We start from the raw sequence: 26,964 nt of genomic DNA, 5'->3' as shown, positions 1-26,964 counted from the left end.
CAAGTATCCCACAGAACTGTAAGACATTTAGCCTAAGCGCAACAAAATGTCAATTAAAAGTATGCTATATGCAATAATGTGCTCTCTGTCGACTACCCGTCTCATTTAAGGAGCTGTTCAGTATTCACTTCGAGGGCTGTTTCAGACCTGAGTGGTTACGACATTACGCAACACCTGCGTCACCACGACTGCACAATTGATGTAACTCGAGCCACAGGGACTCTCGCATTACCTTAGATAGAAGCTACTTGAATTTAAAGGGGTCATAGGGTGAAAATCAGACTTTTTCCATGTTAAAGTGTTATAATTGGGTCCCCAGTGCTTTTATAAACCTAGAAAATGTGATAAAGATCAACCCATTAATTTAATTTGAGTTAGCCATTTTCTGCAAGCATGTTGAAAATTAGGTCGTTTACATTTCGCCTGTTTTGTGAGGTAGGTAGCAAGGCGAATTACAATAATACCGCCCCCTTTATCTGCACTATCCAACCACAGCACTGCCATTTACTGCAGAGAGAACGAGGGAGAAAAGAAGGACTTGACAGCACAATTGAGTTTCAATTACAACAAACCACCATCATTGTGATCAGTGTCTGCACTTCATCAGCTCATTTGCATTCCAAACGAAACACCCAAAAACGGCACACTTTTGCTCAGGCCTACAAATTTGCAATTTTAACATGCTATAATAAACCATCCACATGGTACCCTGAGCCAAAACTCCACATACACACTCCGGGGACAGCAAAAATGTACTTTACATCTTAAAAAATATCTCATAATATGACCCCTTTAAATCACTAGTGTATAGTAAAACTTATGGAGGATAATAGTGCGTTCTTGTAGTGTTAAGAGCATACAGGTTGAGGGTTCGAATCCCGAGTAAACAGAGTGCACTGTAATCACTTCAAATGCATTAAAGTGTGTGTGTGCGTGTGGCATTTTCATGTTAGGAAAGCCAATTTTATTTTGAATTTCATACAGTTCCATAGTTAAGCTGGAGGATAATTTTTATTATATTTTTTTCCAGTTTGTATGCCAGTCAGACTTTAGAAGTACTGTGATTACATTACAGCAACATAAACAACAATTAAAGCCAAATTTCACACTTACATATAAAAGTTACATTTTTAAGAGGGTTAATATTTCTGCTTCGTACACATTAATGGCAAATGTTTATTGGACGCTGCTTACATGCAGGTTTACAGGCACATTAGCATCTATGGCAACATAAAAGTTCACATTTAGTCACCACCACCATAAAGACTAATGACTTTATCATATAAATCAAGCTGAAATGCTGTACTGGACAGCTCAAAGGGATTGGTCCGAATTTTGTTGAGGTTTGCAGCAGCCCCGTATTAGTGTATTAAGTACTAAGTAGCATTGAGACTGATCTACATTATTCTGTATACTAATCTTGGTAATGTTTGTAATATTGACCATAACATAACAACATTACGGCACAATACCTCTGGTAAAAAAAATCTACTCACTTTCACAAGCACAATCACGTGGATTCAGGGAATGAATATCGAATGACCCACTTTTATAAGATGGACAGGGTCTTTTTATCACATTAAGTTGATTCATACGGTTTAAAACAATGTAAGACATAGATGGAGTGTCAAGCATGTTCGTTCAATTGGTTAAGCTGAACAAGTTACATAAACATTACAAGGAATGTTCTGTTCATGTGGTCAAAGCATGCATAACTAATTGGCAAATGAATATCACATTGTTTAACACTTGCATGAAACAACGAAAGCAATGCTAGAATGCAAAACAGATGTCAACTATTATTGATACAGTGGCATTTGATTGGTTAGGACAATATATTAAATAAAAAGTACACCAACATCACATTTCCGGAAGTGCTCTTATGTTTAAACACCTGCTTCCCTACGTTTTCATTCACCCTGATGGCTTATAGATCTGATATAACTCATAAACCTTTCTTTTACCGTAATAGTTACATACGATGTGGAACAGACGATGCCAATGAAATATATAATCACCCAGGAACCATATTTCCTTTAACACTTTATCAACAACATCAAGACATTTGGCTAGTACAGGACATGTAATTGATTCTCTCATTGTGGGGACATAAAGTAAAACTGAAAATAAGAAGAAGAGACTTGGAAAACTACAGCTGGATTCTGTGCCAAAAAATGGTGGTGCCTGGCAGGAAGGGACATTTGGGTACGGAGCAGACCGGAGACGCCTAGCTCTTCAGAACGGCATCGTACATCTGGAACACATACTGAGAGACTTCTGGAGCCCTGCATTTCAGAGAGAGCTGAAAAAGACAAAGAAAGTGCACATCATTTGTAACATGAACAAAAAAAGCCAAAAGAGTCCTTGTATTGATCATACAAAGAAAGTGGAGAAGTAAAAATGTGTACTTTAAGAACAATAATTAAAGGGGACAAAGAACGAAAAACCATTTTTACCTTGTCTTTGTTGAATAATGGTAGTCTACCCACATTCACAAACATACAAAAAGTGCAAAACATGCTAAACATCTCAGTCTCATAGAAATTCCTCTTTTAGAAATGTCAGCCAGAAAACAGCCCAATCTGAAAAACTGATGCTTATGACATCACAGGCATCTAACTGCCCCTTCACTTTAAAATAATTGGCTATAAATTTTGAGTGGCAGCAAAGTCAGCCAATCAGTAATGAGATTGCAAGTTAGCCATTAGGGGCAGCCAAATAGGTGCAAAACCACTTGTTTGAAATCCTCCACCATAATAGAGCTATCTGAGAGAGGTTTTTAGGAAGCTTCTAATGCATTACAGACCCAAACAAAAACTTTTTTGTCTACATGTCACATCACAGAACAAGGATAAATACCCCGTTCAATCATTCTATGTCACCTTTAAAATGATAGGCACCTGTAATTTTCCTGTCCTCTCATATACACTGGCAAATAACGGGAAAATGGTGCAAAAACCAACTTGCAATGAAAAACCAGAACACAATCCACAATATAAATGTGAATAATGACTTGTATCGGTTAGCTCTACCAAAAGAATGCATTTCCAGAGGTCTTTGCTCTTGGCAGTCAGATGCGCTGTGTTATTAGGTCAAACTTTTCTGACTCGAAGGATTCAAGTTATCATCTGTTGAGATCAGAGGCAGCTGCTGCTAGAATATTGAGGGCTGAAGCCTCATTAAAAATCAATTGTGTGGGATCAGGTAGTGTTTCCTGACCAGAGTAAAGCAACCTGACCTCAGGCAGCCACAGGCAATCAGGCAAGCTCCATTTAAACAGATGCCTTCAGAATAAACAACAGGGGTCCATTGCGTATCAATAGATTCATTTAGCAGCCTCATGATTTATCCATCAAACTGAAACTTATAGTACATTACTGTGTTATTAGTAGTATAGAGACAGAGCGCAGTTATGCAAATTTGAAAACCACGCCCACCGGGGGGGGGAAGCAATCCAACCGTCTCCATTGACTTTGTATTGCGAGAAGCCGCCTCCTTGTCATTTCTGGCTTATAACAAAAAACTGAATAATGCCTAAAAGCTGCTGTGTGACAACGTGTACAGCTAACAAGCCAAAGAACCCAGAAAGAAGTTTTTATAAGCTGTCGAGCCGTAAAACCCAGTCTTTAAGGAGAATAAAGTGGATCGCCGACTACATTTCCCCCTGGTGGACCCAGTTCTACTAATAGGAGTACTATGAAAAGTTGCCTGTATCCATTTTTGTGTCTTTAAACGCTCGTTTTTTGGGGTTGATAGCTTATAAAAACTTATTTACAGATTAAACTTAAAAACAGAATAATACCTAAAAGCTGCTCTGTGACAAGGTGTACATCTAACAAAAAAAAAATTAAAAATACGTTTTTATAAGCTGTCGACTTTAAAAAACGAGCGTTTAAAGACACAGAAATGGAAACAGGCAACTTTTCATAGTACTCCTATTAGTAAAACTGCGTCCACTAGGGGGAAACGTAGTCGGCGATCCACTTTATTCTCCTTAAAGACTGGGTTTTACGGCTCGACAGCTTATAAAAACGTATTTCTGGGTTCTTTGGCTTGTTAGCTGTACATATTGTCACACAGCAGCTTTTAGGCATTATTCAGTTTTTTGTTATAAGCCAAAAATGACAAGGAGGCAGCCTCTTGCAATACACTGCTGCGCTGCGCTCTGTCTCTATACATGCACAAGCAAAGATGATATATCTAGAATGATACTTTTATTATGTTCTTAAAATAATATTCAATATGTCTTAATATATAAAGGGCTTAACATTTTTATACTACATTTTTTAAATTTTGTTCAAAAAGCCATTTTTTCACAATATTTCAAATGTTTAAAGCATTCACATTGATATCCATATCAAGAGTTCCATTTTGACTAATTTGGGTAAAAATTTGTTTTCTATACCAAGAAAGTAAAAGATGAAAACCACTATTTTCTGTTACAAACTTTCACATAGCATCTTTAGGTTATAAAAACAAAAATTCAAATCCATAATTTTATTTTCAACGATTTATTATAAAAACTGATTATTTTTTCTGTGAAATGATTTTTTTCTCTCAAAATGCTATAAATCTATTAAATCAATATATAAATGTGCATTCATCTTTGCCATGTTATATTCATTTAGTTGACTAGTGGTATACACCGATAAAAAAAAAAAAACATTAATGGGATTAATCAAAACACTCATATTAAGAACACTGGCATTGCTGCTGTCATTCTTGGGACGTCGTTGCTAAACTTTTTGACAGCGATCAGCTGTAAAATGTTTTGGTCCTGCTCAATTTTCGTTGACTTTGCGTAAAATAATGTAAAGTTTTTCATAGGATCCTCTGGGGTCAATATGTTAGCATGACAGAAGCTTGATGCTGTCACGTGAGAACAAGCAACAGCCAGAATGTTTCCTTTCGCCCGAGTGCCTCTCATGCAAATTATTCGATTTTGATGGCTTGCGTTTCTTCCCCGTCACAGAAAACCACCACAGGTTTATCAATGCCATCAAAATTACTATTTCGTTTTTGTTTGTTTGTTGATCAGGAAGTACAAAGTAGGAAAACTAGGATTCCGTGTGTATTCAAAGCGCCGCCATTGTTGTTTACAATGCGTGGAATGGTGCGCTGTGATTGGTTGAGAAAATGTATTGCATTCTGAAGAACTGCCGTTTATATCGTTTTGGGAAAAAATATGGAGAAAAGATGACAGAATAACACGGCAGATATAGGACATCGGATTTTGCGTAAAATGAAGAATTTCCTTTTTTAATACTACCCTGATACAATACTGATTTTGGCGGTAACTCTTTTTTTAAATGGCATTTATCGCGTTTTGGTACCAAACTCTTCATATATTTAATATAAAACATTAAAGCTCCACTGTGTAGGATCTACTCCCATCTAGCGGTAAAATTCTATATGACAACCAACTGAATATTACTTTCTAGCCCCCCCCCATTTGGAACGCATTTTAACTAGTACGGTGGCCCTGTCATGCCAAGGTTAACATGGCTTCCAGTAGCTACAAAGCAAAAGCAATGAAAACAATGAACAATTTGCAATGTACTTTGCCTGTGATCCGTCAAAGCACACAGATGTATGTTAAACATGTAAAAAGTCTGATTGTCATGATATCTCCGCTTAAAATCACATACAAAAAGCAACCATAAACGTAGCTTAGACACTCCTTTTTCATCCACGCGAGGAAAAATATCCCAGGGGCTGTTACACTTGGTATTTAGATGTGTTTTCATCGATCGGATCACAAGTGGACGAGAGAGACACATTACGTTTACACTTGGTGTTTAAATCCGTCTCTTTTTGTCCATTTTCGACCACTTCTGTCCAGATTACGGAGGAGATGGTCTGTGGACGAGTCCCTCTCCTGTCATTTAATCATGAGCGGGAGTAATGACGGGTTTAAATGGACGCAAACTAATATTATGTCAATGCTTATGTTTTAAGTAAACATGTTACATGTCAGTGTATATAAGAGCTTTAATCTCTGATATTGGTGAAATAAGATCGCTCAACTTTCACAGGCTTGTCAAATGAAAGACGCGCAGATCAGCAGCGTTTTATCAATGAAAGGCTAAAAATAGGGCTGCCACCGTGTGTTTGTGCTAGAGGTCAGAAAAGATGAAAACATTTATCTCAGTACCTCAGATTACATAAATGGGCAGAGAGACGGCGTGTGGCTGTTCCAACACATTAAACCACATGCGTGTTTACACTAACTGCATAACCATGCTATAGTTAGCCAAAGAACTATAAAACTTTAAGTTTACAACATAGACTGTATAGATGTAAACGAATATGCTGAATTACCTGTGGAGAAGATAGAAAGGTAACTTCATGAGCCCCATCTTGGAAAACTAACTCCAATATTGACTTTGGTCTTGATGTTTTTCCTGTCGCGTTGTTGTTTTAAATCCCCGTTTCGCTTCCTTGGCGACTTGTTTTAATGTCCTCGAAAATATGTCTTCAACAGGCTTTCCAATCAAAGCATTAGATCACAGGTTTATCTCGGCGTGCGGCTGTTGTAAAATCCGAAAGATTCAGTCTACGCAGGTCGCATGCTGCATACGTCATCAAGCCTGGTTTATTTAAAGGAATATTCCATTTTCTTAAAAGAAAAATCCAGATAATTTACTCACCACCATGTCATCCAAAATGTTGATGTCTTTCTTTGTTCAGTCCAGAAGAAATTATGTTTTTTGAAGAAAACATTGCAGAATTTTTCTAATTTTAATGGACTTTAATAGAACCCAACATTTAATACTTAACTCAACACTTAACAGTTTTTTTCAACGGAGTTTCAAAGGACTATAAATGATCCCAAACGAGGCATAAGGGTCTTATCTAGCAAAACGATTGTCATTTTTGACAAGAAAAATAAAAATAATATACTTTTAAACCACAACTTTTCGTCAAGGTCCGGTCCAGCGCGACCTAACGTAAATGCGTAGTGACGTAGGGAGGTCACGTGTTACATATATAAAACGCACATTTGCGGACCATTTTAAACAATAAACTGCCACAAAGACATTAATTAGTATCAGTTGACATACAACAACGTAGGAACGGTCCTCTTTCTAGACGCTTGTAAACACTGGGGCGGAGTTTCGCGTTCGTCCTCTGTGACCTCTTGACGTCATGACGTATTGCGGTGACGTAGTGGGGTCAGCTGGCGCATCACGACCGGATCTACACGACGAGAAGTTGTGCTTTAAAAGTGTATATTTGTTTTTTTTATTGTCAAAAATGACAATCGTTTCGCTAGATAAGACCCTTATGCCTCGTTTGGGATTGTTTATAGTCCTTTGAAACTCCGTTGAAAAAACTGTTAAGTGTTGAGTTAAGTATTAAATGTTGGGTTCTATTAAAGTCCATTAAAATTAGAAAAATTCTGCAATGTTTTCTTCAAAACACATAATTTCTTCTCGACTGAACAAAGAAAGACATCAACATTTTGGATGACATGGTGGTAAGTAAATTATCTGGATTTTTCTTTTAAGAAAATGGACTATTCCTTTAAATGAACTGAGCATTACATTCACAAGTCATTAGCATATTACATCAATTTACAATTAACTAAGAATAATTGTCAGCTTTATAATTGTTAATATTCTGAAATAAGACTGTCTTGATAACGTATACCGCCTACACATGCAACCTCCGGAGGCTTCAGCTAGCGGCCAGCGTGAGTGACTCTGAAAGCGCGAAAGACGGAGCTTGAATTTCAGGAATGTCCCTCGTCGGCGAATGTATTTCAAAGATGGAGGCACAACATGGATTCAGCCAGAGAGCGATTCGACGGTATGTATTTTAAATAGCAGATTCTACACTTACGAGAATACTTTGATTAGTAGGGTGGAAGTAATTACGCATGAATGAGCACATACTTTTGAAAGAAAACATGGGTTATTGCTAAGAATTAACTAAAAAAGTACACAGTGGAGCTTTAATACACCTAAAAAAGTAACAAAAAAAACTTTATTTTAAGGTTATTTTAGTTTTTAGTTAAGTTTTAAACATGTGCTTCTGAAAACAAAAAGCACTGCTGGGAGTACTGCCATTTATTTAGTTCTGCTTATAGCATCTTAAAGGAATAGTCTACTCATTTTCAATATTAAAATATGTTATTACCTTAACTAAGAATTGTTGATACATCCCTCTATCATCTGTGTGCGTGCACGGAAGCGCTGGAGCGCGCTGCGACGCTTCGATAGCATTTAGCTTAGCCCCATTCATTCAATGGTACCATTTATGTACCACCAAACTTGCTCGTATAACTACTCGTCTTAAATAGGAAAAACGTTGATGTGTTTGGTCACTTCTAACTTTATCTCTAAATGGTACCATTGAATGAATGGGGCTAAGCTAAATGCTATCGAAGCGTCGCAGCGCGCTCCAGCGCTTCCGTGCACGCACACAGATGATAGAGGGATGTATCAACAGTTCTTAGTTAAGGTAATAACATATTTTAATATTGAAAATGAGTAGACTATTCCTTTAAATAATGCTTATAAAATTATGCTTATATGTGACCACGTCTTAAGTCACACGGGTATATTTGTAGCAATAGCCAAAAACACATTATATTGGTCAAAGGTATTGATTTTTTATGCAAAAAAATAATTAGGATATTAAGTAAAGATCATCTTCCATGAAGATAGTTTGTAAATGTTTTACAGATATATATTAAGCATTCTTATCATTAGTAATATGTGTTGCTAAGAACTTCATTTGGGCAAATGTATTGGATTTTTTTCCAATATTTAGATTTTTTGCACCCTCGGATTCCAGATTTTCAAATAGTTGTATCTCGGCCAAACATTGTCCTATCCTAACCAAGCATATTTATTTAAAGGTGACATAGAATGGTTGAACGAAGTATTTATCCTTGTTCTGTGATGTGACATGTAGACAAAAAACATTTTGTTTGGGTCTGTAATGCCTTAGAAGCTTCCTAAAAACTCTCTCAGATAGCTCTATTAGGGTGGGGGATTTTAAACAGGTGGTTTTGCACCTATTTGGCTCCCCCTACTGGCTTAACTTGCAATCTCATTACTGATTGGCTGACTTTGCTGCCACTCAAAAAATTTAGCCAATTATTTTAAAGTAGATGGGCAGTTAGATGCCTGTGATGTCATAAGCATCAGTTTTTCAGATTAGGCTGTTTTCTGGCTGACATTTCTAAAAGAGGAATTTCTATGAAACTGAGATGTTTAGCATGTTTAGCACTTTTTATATGTTTGTGAATGTGGGTAGACTACCATTATTCAACAAAGACAAGGTAAAAATGGGTTTTCATTCTCTGTCCCCTTTAAAAAATAAATCATTATGACTAGTTTTGTGGTCCAGTTTGACATATGTTCCACTACATAAATACACTTAAATCTAAAGCAACTTGCAGTGCATTAAAGCTATTCATTTAGTCAGAATTCCTTGGAAAACCATGACTACACTATTACTACAATCAAGCTAAGCGAAAGGTATATATTAATACCTACTCCAGATGAAATCAAAAGAGTCTTTGATTAAATATAACGGCACTGGGGGTAAAGAGCCAAAAACCAAGAATCAATAATGGTGTAGTGCGACAAGCTTATTTTCAGCATGTTTTCTGGTTATTTCATGTGTTGGAGAACTCAAGCAGAAAGCATTGTCATTTATCAGGCTATACGAGATTGATCTCCAGAGCTCTGTGACGGCCGAGACCACTGAATTACATTACAATGATTGGTGTGGTGTGTGTCGAAAGAAGAACTAGATTTTTGTATTCTGTCACAATATGGTCTCTTGACAATGTCAACAGCTTTCTGTTTGTCAGGGGACAAGATTTGTTGTCTTTTTGCGTCAAATTGGCAAGCGTCTCTCGAGTCAGACTTTATTTGAATACAAAACTGCTGAATGTGTGCGCTTTGAGGGATTACCGTGTAATTAGGATTGCCAGGCTGTATGCGGAGTTCAGCGAGGATCCAGATCCCGTTGGTGAGTTTGAGCGACTGGTACAGCATGTCCTGGCCTTCCACGTTCCTCTTGGCGATGGTGTAGACGTTGTTGTTTTGCAGTTTGCCCGACACCGTATCTGCCAATAACGAAGACACATGGTTTAATCATCAAGATATTTCACAGAAACCTCTCGCCAAACTCTACTTATAAATCAATTTAACAAAATCTCAAGAAATGGTTGGATGATCACTTTTTGTCTTTAGTTAATTTTCAAATAGTTGCATCTCGGCCAAATATCGTCCTATCCCAACAAGCGTATTTATTTAACTTTCAGATGATGTATAAATCTCAATTTCAAGATTTTTGCTTTTGTGGTCCAGGGTCACATAGGTATTCTAGTAAAGTGACTATTTTATAATCATATCTTATGCTTTATTTACAATTACCTTGATATTTTAGTGTTGTTTTTTATTAGTACCAACAATTAAAGTTTTCCGGACAGGTTTTAGATTAATTCAGGACTAGGCCTTAATTAAATAAGTACATTAAAGTCGTTTTTATAAACATACCTTGCAATAAAACATTACTTGTGTGCATCTTGAAACAAAGCATGGGCACTGATATATGTTGAAATGTTTTTAAATTTAGCTTTAGTTCAAACATGCATTTTAGGCCACGTTTACATTAAGATGTTTACTTTTTAGGCTACGTTTACATGGAAACGATCTGAAGTGAAAACGCAAAAGTGATGTTGCATTATCACTTTTTATTCCCTGTTTAAACAAACGTTTTGGGGGGAAATCTGCGTGCATATGGTGACACAAAAGTGTGAGATATTCGATGTAGTATGCACTCCAGGCGGCTAGGTGGCAATGTGAAGCACTGACACACAACAACTGAGATTTTAACGTGATCATTTTCAAATAAAAATCATTTTATTCAGTTAAATGGAGGTTAGCAATGGAAGTTTTGCCCAAAATAGTAAACATAGTGCAACCAACTATTATAAACGCTATATCAAATAGTTTTTAACATGGATGGTAATAGAGAAAACATCAGCTTTATATTTATGTTTGAGTATTGTTGTGTTTGAATATTATTGTAATGTTGTTTATGTTTTGTTTCAATTTAATTAGCTTATTACGATATACAGACATAATTTTAAACATCATATATAGGGTGTTGTAATGGATTGACAATATGACAAAATGGAGAAATAGAGTGGGTCAGGCATAATTTTTCCACTACTTATTAAGGTTTGTTTGCTTTTTAAAACGAATTTCATTTCATATCATTTGTTTTTAAATTTGAATCAATGTTTTGGTTGATAAGTTTTATGAATATAAATAAATAAGAACATTAAAAGGAACAACGTGCATCTCATTGATGTGCAACAAATACAAACCACACCGCAAAAACGGACTTTCTTACTCAGCATATTGCAGTGCACTGCAAAAATGACTTTCTTACTTAGTATTTTTGTTTTGTTTTAGTACAAATATCTAAAAATTCTTAAATCAAGATGCATTTTCCTGGTGAACAAAATTACCAAAGAAAATAAGTCTAGTTTTTAGTCAAAAATATCTAATTTAAGTCAATTTGTTCTTTAAACTAGCAAAAAGATCTGCAAATGGGGTAAGCAAAAAATGAAAACTTTTTTCTTAAACACTTAATTCAAGAAAAAAAATCAATAAAAATTTGCTTACCCAATTGGCAGATTTTTTTTTTTTTTTTTTTATCCACAAATTCACTTAAATTTGATACATTTTGTTTAAAAACCAGACTTATTTTATTAGGTCATTTTGCTCATCAAGAAAAAAACTCTTGATTTAAGAATTTTTAGATATTTGTACTGAAAACAAAACAAAAATACTAAGTAAGAAAGTCATTTTTGCAGTGCACTGCAATATGCTTCGCAAAGCCTTGAAAAATTGCCAAAACATGCCGTATTTCCTTTTGCGATAACGTCGTTGTTATTTAACGATGCGCAAAATCATATTATCGAGTATATCACTTGCTTTTCGAAAAACAGAAATTCAATTTGCATGCCCATTCAGAGCATGATGTAGCAGCACATTTGATTGTGGCGAGTGTATGACTTTCAAAAATCAACGTCATATAAATTTTTTATACTTTAGCCGATCACGCTTTTTGCAATTTCTGTGTTGCGAGTGGAAGACGTGTGCGGGCCAGGCTTTTATTATAGCCAGCTGCACTTTTTGTCATGTCTGTGTCAGAAGTGTGAGGGATGGGGGTAACGCATTACAAGTAATGTGCATTACGTAATAATATTATTTTTCTGAAGTAACGAGTAAAGTAACGCATTGCTTTATAAATGTACACATTAATATTTGAGTTACTTTTATAAAAAAGAAATTTGATTAATTTGATTGAAAAAATATGTACTGAATTAAACTAAATGTATTCACGTCGAATCACGCACTATATGCATGCGGGTGATTATCACGAAACCATTGAAACACCACGGCACTAATGATTTTAGCTTTAAAATGTGTAATATAGTAACATTAAAAAGCATCAGAATTAACACAATACTGTGTTCTACCTTGCACAATGTGTGATTTCAACATAAGAATTTATAATTGGAAATTTTATCTCATTTTCTGCTGAAATTCTCATTCCCGCAATGTGTCCGGCTGTGTTTGAACATGCGTTATGTTGTAATTGAATCAAATTAACACAAAAATATAAAAAAAAAAAAAATGGATATTTTGCTAGACTACTTTAGATGACAGAAAAAATATTTATATAATAATAATGAAGAAAAATTAGGAAAATGATGTGTCCATGCCTGATGTTCTCATCCTCCGCAACACTTTTTGAGAACAGTTTAAGCACACATACAGAATTTTAATAAAGTTTGATTTTGAGTGACCAAGCACATGGACCAGTTACTTCAAGATGGCTACCAGGTAAGATCATTTTTTTTTACAGTTAATTTGAAATATTGTCTTGTCAGAATGCTTACACGACATTTTGATTATCATTACCGCAACAGATGCTTATTAAATGTTAATTTAATTAATAGAAGCATAATACTTTGATTTTAAATGGATGTGCAGAATCTCCAAATTATGTTCTTTTAGGTTTGTCATGTCATTTTGAACATATGTCAGTGTTGATGTTTTCTGACTGTTGCGGTAATGAGATTTTTTAGGACTAATTTTTAAAATTATGTTACAAAAAGTGTTAAATGATAAGTAAAAGTTTTTAAATTAATGTTCCCATTTACTCCAGACTTTGTTTTTCAATGTCTGGTGGGAAAAAAAGTAAATTTAAGCAATTTTTACATTTTCATGCTTGACATTTTTAAAACCAAGTTTCGTGAGAATCACCCATGCGCGCCTGAGCGGGAACTGAGATGGCAGGCCAGAGCTCGTCATTTTTGCGATGGAAATATGCAATTTCTTAATGCAGAACTTCTCAATCATAAAAAAACACCTGCAAGACCTGAAAGAGATCAAGCCTCTGCCAAGTAAGAAAAAGTAACGCAAAAGTAACTTAAAAGTAATGCAAGTATTAATTTCGATGAAAAGTAACTAACGCAATAAGTTACTTTTTGGGGGAGTAACTTAATATTGTAATGCATTACTTTTAAAAGTAACTTTCCCCAACACTGATCACCAATATGAACAATGAACTATTATTAACATAAAAGCGTGAAAAATTGCTCACTGCATTAAAGCATACATGTGCAAGAGGTAAGCTATTATTAGAGAGTAATAAGTTATTTTATGGGCATGCCCAGTGCGTGTGAATTGTCATGTTTCATGTGTTTATAATCATAGTGTGGACAAATATTGTTTCTGAAATGCCAGTACAGCCGAAAATCGTTTTTATTTTAAAATGCCTTTTTAAAACGCAAATGCTCCAAACACCACTTAGTCTAGGACTAGGATAAGACCTGACCGCCCCAATTGTTTTTATGGTTAGATAAAATATGCCTTTATAAAGGCAAAAATGTTCCAGAATACAAATTTCAAGGGGTACACAATAACCCTGCATCAAAATCCAGGAAAACCAAGTGTTAATGCATCAAGATACACCAACAAACCAACTGTTTTCTACTTAGTGAAAGGCTTAAAGGGAAAACTATCGGTGGCACATTTTTTTAACAATACTTTTGTCAACTTTTAAAAATACGATCCTAAATCTTGCAATCAATAAAAACAATACCATCTTTAAATAGGAAACAACACACAGCTCACCGTGGTTTTCTATTCTAGGGCACTACGCTACTATGACAAATTACTGCATGTACCTAAATGTCCTAAAACCTGTTATACATCATTTCTATGAAAGCCTTGACCCTGGATGATGCCGGTCTGGAGTCAGACAGTCCCAACCGTATCACTGAAATCTGGAAGCGTCAGAGAGCAGAAAACGAGAAAATGATGAAATCTCTGGCAAGCATACAAATAAGAGGATGGGTGCAAATAATTTCAAATAAACACTAAGTAAAAGGACACAATGAAGTGCTTGAAGAGAGACGATAGACTTGGAAAATAAAAAGCCATGAACGTTAATGAAGAAGATAGAAAATATACAGGTAGAAGGACAGTCATTGGTTATATAAGCCAAAGAATCAGGCGATGGCAGCTGGTGTCACCCTCATGTGGAGCGCGCTGTGCTCGACTGGCTAAAGAGCTTCAGTTCACAGTGGGTGTGCAAACTACTGCTGTCAATCATGCGAGTCTGCCTTTAAATATGCAGTACTAACACAAAAAGGTTCATGATAATAGGGGACTCTCGTGACATTTTTCGGGTTTGTCCGTGTAATACAATAATCCAAGATTGATGATGTGTGTGGTTGTCAGGGGTGTTCTGCTCGGTTGGTGGTGCATTGCTATAGTTTGATTGTTTTACGTGTTATACAAAAAGCATTAATATGCAAGTTAATGAGGTTTGTAAGCCGATGCAATAAGCTGTAAAACATTGATGCTGAAAACTAATTAGTGATGTTTATTTTCTGCAGAATTAGGCGGTTAAATTATTCGTCATTAAAAATCGATCTTGAGTTTTTCAACCTACTGCTCCCAATATTGCCAGAATAAGCTCCAAGCATCGTTCCTGCATCCTGATTATGAATAAATCTGTGGAATTATAAATAAAACCTTTACACTTCTCGATATTATGGAAAAGCATTCTGTAATTTATAAATAATAGAAATGGACACTGGGAATTTTCAATTATATTCACTTTTTATAAGTGTTGTTATTCAAGTCGTGTCATGTATGCCAATCAGAATCTCACAATAGCACTCGAAAAATATCTACATGCTCATTTGAAACTGAACTTACTTAAAGATGGATGTTTTTATGGATGTGATGACCAGCATGCAATAGCTTTATGTGCACGAACAAAATCCTGCAACCCTTCCTACCCCCCTATCCCTACGGTCTGCCGCTGTACGCTCCAATTTCCACCAGGTCGATGAATACAAATGCAATGATTTGAAATAAACCAGTTCAGTCTGTGCACAAAGCACTCTGTGTTCCACCGCATTTTTACATTGCAAACAGACACCGATTATACAGACCTACAAAATAGCATATGTTTATTTATTGTCAACCATCTTTTCAGCTTAAATTTCAATTTTATGGGTATTCAACAATATTTTTAATACTTATTTTGTAAAAAAGCCTAATTTTAATACTGAGGTGCCTAATATAACAAATATAATATTAATACCTAATGTGTTATGCATTCAATATGGTAAAATGCAGTGCAACATTTTCATTCAATTTTATGATGAAGCACAATTTTGTGTTAAAAACTGAATCATATTTAGGGCACTATAATACCATAAATTGATCAAAACTGTTTTTATAACAGCAGGGTTCCTATATCAGTAGACCAATATGTTTCCATGACTTTTGAGTTCATGATTATTGTCAAAGATTTGTAAAATAATTTATGGCCCTGTGGTTAGCATGCGAAATACAGTATAGCACAAGTTCGATTCCCGTCTCTAAGGTCCTTTGCCGATCTCGCTCCACTATCTCCACCCAATACTTTCCTGTCTACTCTGCACTATCCTGTCCAAATAAAGGTACAAAAGCCTCCCTCAAAAAAAAAATCATGTGTCAAAAAGTGTTTCACTATAAAGGAATTATTAAATGAAGAGTTTCGTTGCAAAACGAGATAACCACCGTTTTGTTAATTGTTCAGAAATCGCGTTTTTTGGTTCTGCATTCCAATTCTTTTCAATGCAACTGCAGTTGGTTTGTTTTGATTTAAACCTTCATAACTTAAAAAATACAGCTAAGTAGCACAATAAAACAAAATAATAACATGATAACATAATAATAAACATGTTTTGACAAAAATTTTAAAAAATGGATTTCGTTTTGCAACGAAACTCTTCAAATACAGAAATGTCCATGACTTCTCCATTCAAACTTTTTCAAGGATTTATTAACTTGATGCCACAATTCTTAACATTCTTAAATTCCTTGACATTCCCAGGTTTTTCAAAATAGTATCAAGATTTTAAATTATTCAGGGGCAGGTACCATAATGTGTCTTCTGAGAGCTATCACAGTCCAGTAAAACAAGCTTTTTAAGTTCTCCCACTCTAGGGCTGCAACAAACAATTATTTTGATAATCGACTAATCTATTGATTATTAGACTGATTAATCATTGATTATTTCAACGACTAATCAGTACGTTTTAAACGACTATTCATTTTTTAATAAGTTAAAACAAACTTCTTACACTCTGAGGCTATTTTGGGGATTTTCGCCTGGATTTGGCCTAACCAAGTTCAAAAGCTTCCCATACCCACATGCAGAGATGTACATACAAAAGTTTGGTATCATTTTACAGGAAAGCCTTTGAAATTTCATAAAACACTGTTGAAAGTGCTAAACATGGTTGTATGTGATGTCAGTCCTCTAATAAACACAAAAATAAATAGGCGCTTTTTGATGTTTTTTTTTCTAAAGTCTGTATTTAAAAGTGTATAACTCTGGCCCTGAATGGTAACGAAACCTGCATACAGTTTTGTTTGATTCCAGCTATTGACAGCTTACAGAGGAAAGAGGATTTTTTTCTCTATCATTATCTATGCGAAAGTTATTCTACTCCAACTGAAGGGAGGAATAGTACACTTTTTGTATTTAATTTCCGCCTAAAAATATTTGAAGTGCTCCCATAACCACATACAGTGGAATAAATGCAATATCTTTATATAATTTTGCGGAAAACCCTTTGAAGTTACATAAAAGGCTGCTGTTTATGACAAATATTGTTATTTAGGGTGTTTTTCATATGATGAAACACCAAATTTTCTTTTTTTTATGTTGTAAACACTGTCTTTGATAGTGTATAACTCTGGTTCTGTGTGCTCTAGCACAGTGGTTCCCAACCTTTTTAGCCCTAAGTACCCCCACAGCCCTATCAGTAAGGCTCAAGTACCCCTTCATCGAAACTAAACCAAAGTTGTGTTTTAAAGACAAATCATTAGTAATTTTAATTAATTAATTAATTAATTTTAAACATAAAATAAAAAGCACTAACTGATGAAGCATGTTTATTTCAACAAACCACTACCATTGCGATCAGTGTTTGCATTTTATCAGCTCATTTGCATTTTAAAAGACACACCCAAAAACGGCACATTTTGCTCAGGCTTACAAAATGGCAATTTTGACATGCTATAATTAATTATCTGTAGGGTGTTTTGAGATAAAACTTCACATATGGACTCTGGAAACGCCAAAGACTTATTTTACAAATTTAAAAAATTCATCATATGACCCCTTTAAAGGCCAGATTTACTAACAGCTTGCGCAAACCATCATTTTGGCGATAAATAACGACTGAACTTACTAAACACTCGCAATAGATATTTAGCTCTGAAAAATTTTTGCGACCTTATTGCATATGCTTTTGTGGAAGTTTTCCTACATTAACATTAATGCGAGGAGAGTATTACATTTTGCCAGAGGAACATACTTTAAAATAAATATATAGTTTGCCAAGCCATGCTATGTTTAATTTGCTGGAGAAAAGAGGAGGAGAAGACACGAGGAGAAGTAAAATCAGGTATTTCAAAACTTATTTTACCCTTCATCTTTCGTCCTCCGGTTCATAGTGTACTTTTACATAGCTGGAATTTCCCACTCCGCAGTCCGCATTTTCATTGCGATGTCCTGGCTGCCGAGGTCACTTATTTGCGACCCTGTAACGTTACTAATTTGCGCTGCTCGTAGTAGATTGCAGTGGTCATTAGAGAAATGTGCTTATGTCATTATTGTGCCCGTGTATTTTATTTGCGCCTTTGTAGTAAATCACACGCAAATTTTCAACTCCGGCGCTTATTTGGAATTGAGCCCTCACGTCCTTTTTAGTAAATGCCCTAAATTTACTAAAATCTCAATTTAAGTCACTGATAATTAAAGTGTGCAAATAAGTTAAATTATTCCGTTCAAATATAAAGAGAAACAAAATGTGTTAAGGCATTCTCTATAAATACAAAAGACATCATACGGGACAAAATATGTTAGCCAAAAACAATGCAAACGTTTTTTTTTTTTGCATAATTTGAAAATGCAACGGCAGCAGGAATGAATATTATAACATTATTTAAACATTAATTATAGTTAATAAACTTTGTGTCTTTAGAAACTATTCAGGTTCATTAAAAATAGTCAGATCGTTCTTGAGTTGGACATCGCTATTGCGACATTTTTATTAAAAGTAAATGAGATCAAAGCAAAATGTAAATCTTTTCGCGTACCCCCTGGAAACTCGTCACGTACCCCCTGGGGTACGCGTACCCCCGGTTGGGAATCACTGCTCTAGCAGACTGCAGACAAAAAAAGAATGAACTCTTTAGCATGTCGAAAAGTTATTCTTATTTTACTGAAGGGTGTGAAAATACATTTTTCATATAAATATTAATTTTTTGTTTTGGACATATAACAAATAGCAAGAGATTAATTATGCACACAACCAAAGAAAATGCTGTGAATGGACTCATTTTTTAGAGTAGGACCTAAGAGAAAAGATGGTGTATCATTTGTGGCTATCTGTGCTATCTGAGGCAGTTCACGCTCAAGTTTCACATACGTTTACAAAAGTCAATTTTTTACATCATTATTCATTCAACGATTGTTAGGTAGGTGATGATAATAGGACAAAACTAACGATGTAACATATCAAATGAAAGCTCTCACTCTCAGGAATAATAAGACTTGCCCATGTTTGTCATACTTGAAAAATATGAAATATGTGAATATTAAATTATATTAAAAAATATGGGGGGGGGGTGATAGTGTAAATTAATTGTAAATAACTTTCTTACAGTAAAAGATATGTCAAAGTGATGCATATCTGCAGAAAGTAGAGAGTCTAAGCTTTCAAACAGTATCTCATATGTGGTACTGGGTCCATGACAGACCATTACAAATTAAAGGAAGATTTATATTAAGTAATAATAAATAATTCTGGACCCGGTACATGGTCCCAGAGTTAAAGAAGTAAGTTATACATATTCTAACTAATAAATAAAAAAGAAAATCACTTCAGCATTTGAAATACTTGTTTTAATGAACTTTGAGCAGGTTGTCTCTTAAATCTTCGGATTTCTGTCCAACTCAAATTACACACAAATGCTTTCTAAGCATTGTTTAAATATTCTGTTCTCTTAAAAAATAAACAAACACTAAGCAGCATTGCAGACAAATTTTTTTTTTAGCTGCGACGCTTCGATAGCATTTAGCTTAGCCCCATTCATTCAATGGTACCAATCAGAGATAAAGTTAGAAGTGACCAAACACATCAACGTTTTTCCTATTTAAGACGAGTAGTTATATGAGCAAGTTTGGTGGTACAAAAAAAAACACGCTATTCGCGCGTAGTTGGACGCTTGAACATTAGAGTTTACTCGCTTCATTCGCACGTGAAATTCTAGTCATTCGAGACATTCATGCGGAAATTCGCGTCATGGGAGGGGCTTCTGCAACTCCGCCGAGTCTCTGCCACTCCACTCGCATCCTTGAATCACGTCACTACTACAGCAAGGTCCTGATTGGTTAACGCGGTGGGGAAATCCGCTGAAGATCAGATTATTCAACCCTGCGGCAACGCTCAATTCGCGCGAAACGCGCCTTCCGCGCTGCAGGATGCCTAATCGCGTCTTGCATTGACTTAACATGTAAATCACTCGCGCTTGCCACCTCTAATGCAGGGTTCACGACAGATGCGGTCAAGTCCCCATAAAATCAAAAAGAAAAGCAGAGGCCAGACTAGTCAACTGGCGACCCAGTCATCTTTATCCACACACCTTTATGAGATTTAAAATTAGCATAGTTACTTTAAAGCTGTCTTTACCCTGTACGTGACAAATAACCCAGAAGTAACTCCTTATGGAAAGTCGCAAAAGGGCTGAGGGGTGCAGACCATCTGCAGGTGCGTAATTTTGAAATCCAGTTTGAGCTTTGGATGCTTTAAAAAAACATTAACTTGTGACTACACCACATGCGACACTAGGGCTGTCACAATGATTAAATAATTGTCTCATTGTATGCGACACATATAATAGGTAAACGTTAGAAACATTAATGTTATCCTTGTTTTTATTCTGTAATAACAGTTTCATATTATATCTAAATAAAGAATCTATTAGACGCTATTTTAATACAGCGTGGCACTCAAAAGCTGTGAAATGCGGGACTGTGGCAAAAACAAAACGCTATTGGTTAGTAAAAAAATGGGAGGGTCTTCTCAATAGTTCAGCACTGACTTCCTGTTTCAGTAATAATGACATCACTACATCAAATAATGCTGCATGTTCCACTAGACTTCGGTGGGCCTTTAGATCATGAACCATAAGTTTATTTAGAAATAGATAATCTCACCTGCATTTAAGTGGCAGTCTTTGATCTGATATTGCAGTTCATTCTCATTAGGAATGTCTTTCCATGTGGCCAGGAACACCTGACGCTCTGTCGGGTAAAGAAGAGGTGTCAGAAAACAGCCAGGTTAAAGCTCATCTATGATCGTAACTGGAAATGGCCAGTGTGTCTCATTTTGTATCTATCACTGTACTCATTTTCAAACCAAAGCTTAATAAAAAGCTAAGTGCTCTTACCCATTTTGCCGTCCTCCACAAAGAAGACGCTAAGAGGGATCAGCGTGCTGAAGTAGAAGACATCAATATTGTTTTTTACAGCCACCTGCAATAAGAAGGTGCAATAAGGTTTTATACCCCATCAGAGGTTGACAAATATCTCTGCGGACTGTGTGCATTCTGACGTTTTTATTTGCAACATGGAAAAAGAGCTTTCAACTACATCATGGAAAAATAACGTTTGGCATGCAACAGATGGGATGAGTGGTAAAATCAATGACTGCTGCCGTTCTAATAAGATCTTTCATATTTCTCACTACATACAAATTAATGATTGAAAACTGAGACATCCATAGATATCCAATGAATAAATTAAACCTTGAATAAGCTCTATTTTTAAACATGCATTGTGTTTATTGATTTTTTAGGGAGGGAGATGATTTACAAGCTCAGACAGAATCTGTTTTGCATTTTTACACTGACTTAGGGAGGAAGATGCATTGGTCTTCATCTTATTTTCTGCCTGCCATAGGAGTTATATGACTGTAGATGTGTTGTGGCATGTAGTGGATTATGCCGCTGAAATTTTAATAAATGTCTATGTAAAGGTTTTTCGGATAGTACAGTTAATTAAATGCAGTAGATGGTGGATACAACAGTGGTAAATGAACCAATGATAAGAAGAAACATGGAAACATTGAATTCTGATCAAACGATGATTAACAATACTTTTGCCTTGATCAAAGCAGTGCTAGTACTTCTTTTAGACTAAAATGATTATTTCGACTTTGTATTCTGATAGAGATAAAAGTAGCCTTTTAGAGGGTATTTGATGCAAACTGAAAATATATTAACCAGAAGTAAAAAACAAACAAAATTCAGCCAATTTGAACATATTTAATGTTTATATATAGCTATGTGAGATTTGAGACACATTAAATTTATACTACCCAACACAAAAAGCAACAAACCAAAAATGACCGTCCCCTTTTCGTTGATCTCATCCAGAAAGTATGCGCTTAACTTAAACATTAAACTATAAACAAATAATTCAAACTCCAAATAGACGGATGAATTAACCCTTTCCCCGCCATTGATGAGTTATCGCGTCAATTAAGAGAAAACATTTGCATAAAAAACGTGTTCCTGATGAATTTTTATGTTAATCTGCAATACCGCAATAATCCACTAGATGACCCATTTTATGAAAAAACTAAAGCCAAAAGGTTTTTTACTAATTTTAAACTCTGTATGTTTTAATAATCGTTCTGAATCTGATCTCTAACAAAATTCCTTCACAAAAAATGCAATTATTTCAGCTTTTTACAAAAAAATATTTTTAAAGAAAAATACCCATATTTAAGCGTTTATAAGCAGAGAAAAATATAGATATGATGAAACACTTGTTCGTTTGTTTTTTGTTTGTTTGAAAGCAGAGGGTCTGTTCTTTCATTTAATATATTTGTTTGTTTGTATATTTTTTGAAGAAAATTTTCCTGGAAGGCATTTTGTGAAAATCAAATTTACAAATGGATAGGCGAGTATGTACTGTATTTTCCGGACTATAAGTCACACTTTTTTCAAAGTTTGGCTGGTCCTGCGACTTATAGTCAGGTGCGACTTATATGTCAAAATTAATTCATACGGATTAACATGAACCAAAGGAAAACATTACCATCTACAGCCAAGAGAGGGCGCTATATGTTGCTCCTGTAGCCTACCCTTGAAAAAAACTGTTAACTGAAACATTAAAGGAACAGTATGCAAGAAATGTATATAAATTAATTATAAAATGGCCCTGGTGTGTCACTAGACATTAAGAAATCATTTTCATTTTAAATACTTATATCACTGACAACAGTGGTCCGGCCAGAATATTGTCATTTAAAAAGTGAAGTTGCAGCCCTCAACTGATGTTTATGTTGTCATGCTGTGTATTGGCCACCAGTTGTGTGATTGCAGTACCAGTTTTGGCCACAATCCTACATTCTGCCCCTAAAAAGAATAATAATTTTCTAAATAAATGCGACTTATAGTCCAGTGCGACTGTTTTTTCCTCTTCATGGCGCATTTGACTGATGCGACTTATACTTTGGAGTGACTCATATTCCGGAAAATATGGTAAACTGTATGATGATGACACCCACTATTTGGAGGCCTGATGGGAGGGGTTCTAGTGGACCAATCACAGTGCTTGTGGTCCACATAGAGCGTACGCATTGTTACTTGTACGGTCGGGTTGTTAAAATGCTAGGCAATCTTTGATCCAAAGACCGTGGCTGTCTTTGAATCGCAAAGACGATTACATTTTGAAATGCGCAAATTGACATTGCGAATTGAAAATACGTTTAATTGAAAAACGTCAAAAGTTTTTATGCACGCATGAGGTGGTTTTTCCGGCAATTCGTAAAAGGTGAATTTCGCAAAACTGCAATGGAAAGCTCAATATGTGTCTGCTCCCAAGTATAAGGGGCTTTCCCTGGCATTAATGTTTCGATAACACTCCTACGTCTCCTTCGGTTAAAAAGAAGTGCAGTGTAAGTAAACCTACCAACATCAGTCAACGTGATGTTTGGAATGACTTATCGCAGGAGTAAAAACTACTTTTCAGGTTGCACATCATCGATAAATAAAAACGCTGTAATTCTGAAGTAGTCTTTTGTCGACATTCAAAAAATTAACCCTAAAGTTTTGTGCAAATCTGCAATGGTAGCGCAGCTACTGTATGACGAAGGACTACCGTTTAGTAGCTACGAACATAGAAATCTTCACAATTGATTGGCAATGGCCATCTTTTATCTGGGACAAACTTAAAGGGCTAGTTCACCCAAAAATGAAAATTATGTCATTAATGACTCACCCTCATGTCGTTCCAAACCCGTAAGACCTCTGTTCATCTTTGAAAACACAGTTTAAGATGTTATAGATTAAGTCCTAGAGCTTTCTGACCCTCCATTGAAAATCTATGTACGGTATACAGACCCGGAAGAAAAGACAATGCTGAATAAAGTCGTAATTTTTGCACCAAAATGTATCTTCGATGCTTAAACAAATTCTAACTGACCCACTGATGTCACATGGACTACTTTGATGATGTTTTTATTACCTTTCTGGACATGGACAGTATACCGTACATAGGTTTTCAATGGAGGGTCAGAAACTGTAAACATCTTAAACTGGAATAAACTGTTTTGAACGACATGAGGGTCATTAATGACATAATTTTCATTTTTGGGTGAACTATCACTTTAAAGTAATGTATGCACTATTCAATCATTTTTGGAGATTAGTAACCCAGATCCCATCTGGATTAACTAAATTTGTGGCCAATACATTCTTCAATATTTCTTCTGTTGTGTTCCAGATATGAAAGAAAAACATATCGATGAAGCTGTGATAAGGTGGGTAAAGAATGACGTGTGAACTATCCCTTTAAAGAAACCACAACCACCTTTAACATTAATAAAATGATTAAGTCGGTTCAGAATGGGGGGCACAGTTAGGTCACAGACTCTCCAGCCTTTAGATTTCGGTTTATGAGAAAGCTGAACTCGTTGACACATAAGCAATAAACTGTTTACTGCACAGCCAGATGCTTATTCACCTCAACAATGAAGAAAAGGAGGTCGGAGTGAGGGATACAAAGCATAAGGGCATCCTAAAAAATGGACAGCAGGGGAAAAAGTGCTAACCAGCAGGGTAACCAGTGGAAATGGAGGAAAAACGATCGACCATTGCAGCTTATTGTAAATGTTAAGTAACACAGACTGGATGCCCATCTAGAGAAAACCGACACCCGATGAGGCAGAAAAATGTCCCCATGAATCACAACAAGTGATAATGATTCATAATGACTTTTCTGCATGATTGATTAGCGAAATTAGCAGGCTAGCCGCCGCTGGCAAGTGCTCATTATTTTGAGTGTTTTAAAGGCATAAAATTGAATGTTCTGCAACTGCTGTTCATACAAATGATCTCAGTGACTAATGAAACGCATTGAGGCTCAGCTGACTAAAATAATCAGAGAGAGAAACGTTCCTGCTGGACAGCACAGAATTCAGGGTTTCGGATGTACGCGGTCAGGATATTTGTAACGTGTCATTTCCTGTGGGAGGATTAATTGAAAGAATGGAACGTGCGTGGGTGCCAATGGGGGCGGAAGAGCGTGAGGCGAAGAGCCGAAATGGATCGTACCTGCAGGTTGTTGAGCGGGTCCATTTTCATCACGGGCCCGATGGTGTTGAGAGGGAGGGAGATGTCGATGCTCTGGCTGGGCATCAGTGGGGTGTGAACGGGAAGGGGTGTAGTGGGAATGACTCCAAAACTTAAAAGGGGAAAAGATAAAAGCACCATATATTAAAAATCAACATGTGTAACAGCAACAGCAAATACAGCATACAAGTCATGCAAGAATCGTTAAGTATCTATACAACCCTATAACAGATTGGTATTTTGCAAATCACTTAAAGGTGCACTGTGTAACTTTTAGAAGGATCTAATGACAGAAATGCAATATAATATACACAACTATATTATCAGTGGTTTATAAAGACCTTACGTAATGAACTGTATCGTTTTTATTACCTTAGAATGAGCCGTTTTTATCTACATACACCGCGGGTCCCCTTACATGGAAGTCGCCATTTTGCGCCGCCATGCTTCTACAGTAGCCCAAAATGGACAAACTGTTCTATAGAGCGCGTTGTCACTACTGTATTTTGTCTTAAGACAACAACACGTCTGTCCTGTGGTGGCTACCGTAGCTTCTCTATGCGTTGCGGTGAATTGTTGACTAAGCCGTTAGTTGCAATTCACAATCTCACTGCTAGATGCCTCTAAAATCTACACACAGCACCTTTAATAATCAATGACTTATTAAATAATTAAATGTAAAAATGTTAGCAATGTAAAAATAACTTGGAAGGAAAAACACTGATGCTTTTCACAAAAACAGTGTGCGAAACATTTGACAGTATGTGATGTGAAACTGGATATAGTATGCGAGAAATAGGATGCAAAAAAATCATAGTGTGTTTTTTGTGTTAAAAGTGAAAATAGATGCAAGACAAACATTGTAAACACTTTTTATGTTAGTTTGACAGGTTGAGGTGTGTTTCTAAAGCATGCAGTATTTTAAAAAATATAAAAATGCTCAAAAATGTTTATTACTAAAACGTATTATTCACTCCACAATGAAATAAACAAAATTCTAACTGCAATCCGTATTTCCGCTACTATCCGCCAGGTGGCGCTCTTAACCAACGAATAAAACCCAGAAGTATGCCCTAAGGGCAAACAGTTCAAACTCTGTGTGTGTTTTGATCCTCGCTCTGAATCTGATCTCTATCAAAAGTCATTCACAAAAATGCAATTATCTTTTTGAAGAAACCTACCAATATTAAAGGAAGAGGATTGATAAAAAGGTATGATGAACAAAGCAGAGGGTCTGTTCTTTCATTTGATATATTGTACTTTTGTAAAAATCATGAAAAATGCAGGGGCTGGCAAATTGGGAAAAAAAACGCTGGCGGGGAAAGAATTTAGGTCATCTAGCAATATACTCATGTATTAAAATATGTATGATCAGCCAATTTTCTTAACTTGTCTTTGCCGTCTGGGGGAAAATGCTAATTTTGGACATGTCAATCAGCACTATGGGTGTAATGATAAATTCGCCAAAGCCTGTAAGCATATATTTATATTGCTGTTCTTCAAACCTTTTCAGACATTTTTATGATAATAAAGAATATTTATAATGATTCTTTGACGAGTGTTGCTTTTACAAATGCATGATATAGGCAACTCTACTCAGTGATTTTATGTTGATTAGGATTTCCTACTGAAAAAAAGCTGTACTACATGAAAGAGCTGTCCATAATATCGCCTTTACGATTCAGAATCGATATCGGACAGG

At 35.7% G+C, this 26,964-nt stretch overlaps 1 protein-coding gene across 3 annotated transcripts in view; it reads right to left on the bottom strand.

The window, feature by feature from the left end:
* Nucleotides 1-992: 992 nt before the first annotated feature.
* ap2b1 (adaptor related protein complex 2 subunit beta 1) overlaps nt 993-26,964 on the bottom strand; it is a 56,432-nt gene continuing 30,460 nt past the window's right edge. For all 3 annotated transcript variants that reach the window (XM_073861048.1, XM_073861049.1, XM_073861050.1), the window contains 5 exons: nt 25,245-25,374; nt 21,072-21,156; nt 20,839-20,925; nt 9,933-10,087; nt 993-2,302 (listed from right to left, as the gene is read on the bottom strand). In XM_073861048.1, the coding sequence (XP_073717149.1) occupies nt 2,228-2,302; nt 9,933-10,087; nt 20,839-20,925; nt 21,072-21,156; nt 25,245-25,374 (532 nt within the window). In that variant the 3' untranslated portion in view covers nt 993-2,227. The remainder of the gene's footprint in view (nt 2,303-9,932; nt 10,088-20,838; nt 20,926-21,071; nt 21,157-25,244; nt 25,375-26,964) is intronic.

This window comes from Misgurnus anguillicaudatus, chromosome 22, assembly GCF_027580225.2.
Source record: "Misgurnus anguillicaudatus chromosome 22, ASM2758022v2, whole genome shotgun sequence".
In the NCBI taxonomy this organism is placed as follows: domain Eukaryota; kingdom Metazoa; phylum Chordata; class Actinopteri; order Cypriniformes; family Cobitidae; genus Misgurnus; species Misgurnus anguillicaudatus.
Note: the sequence above shows the minus strand (reverse complement) of the source record. Positions and strands in the feature narration are given on the sequence as shown.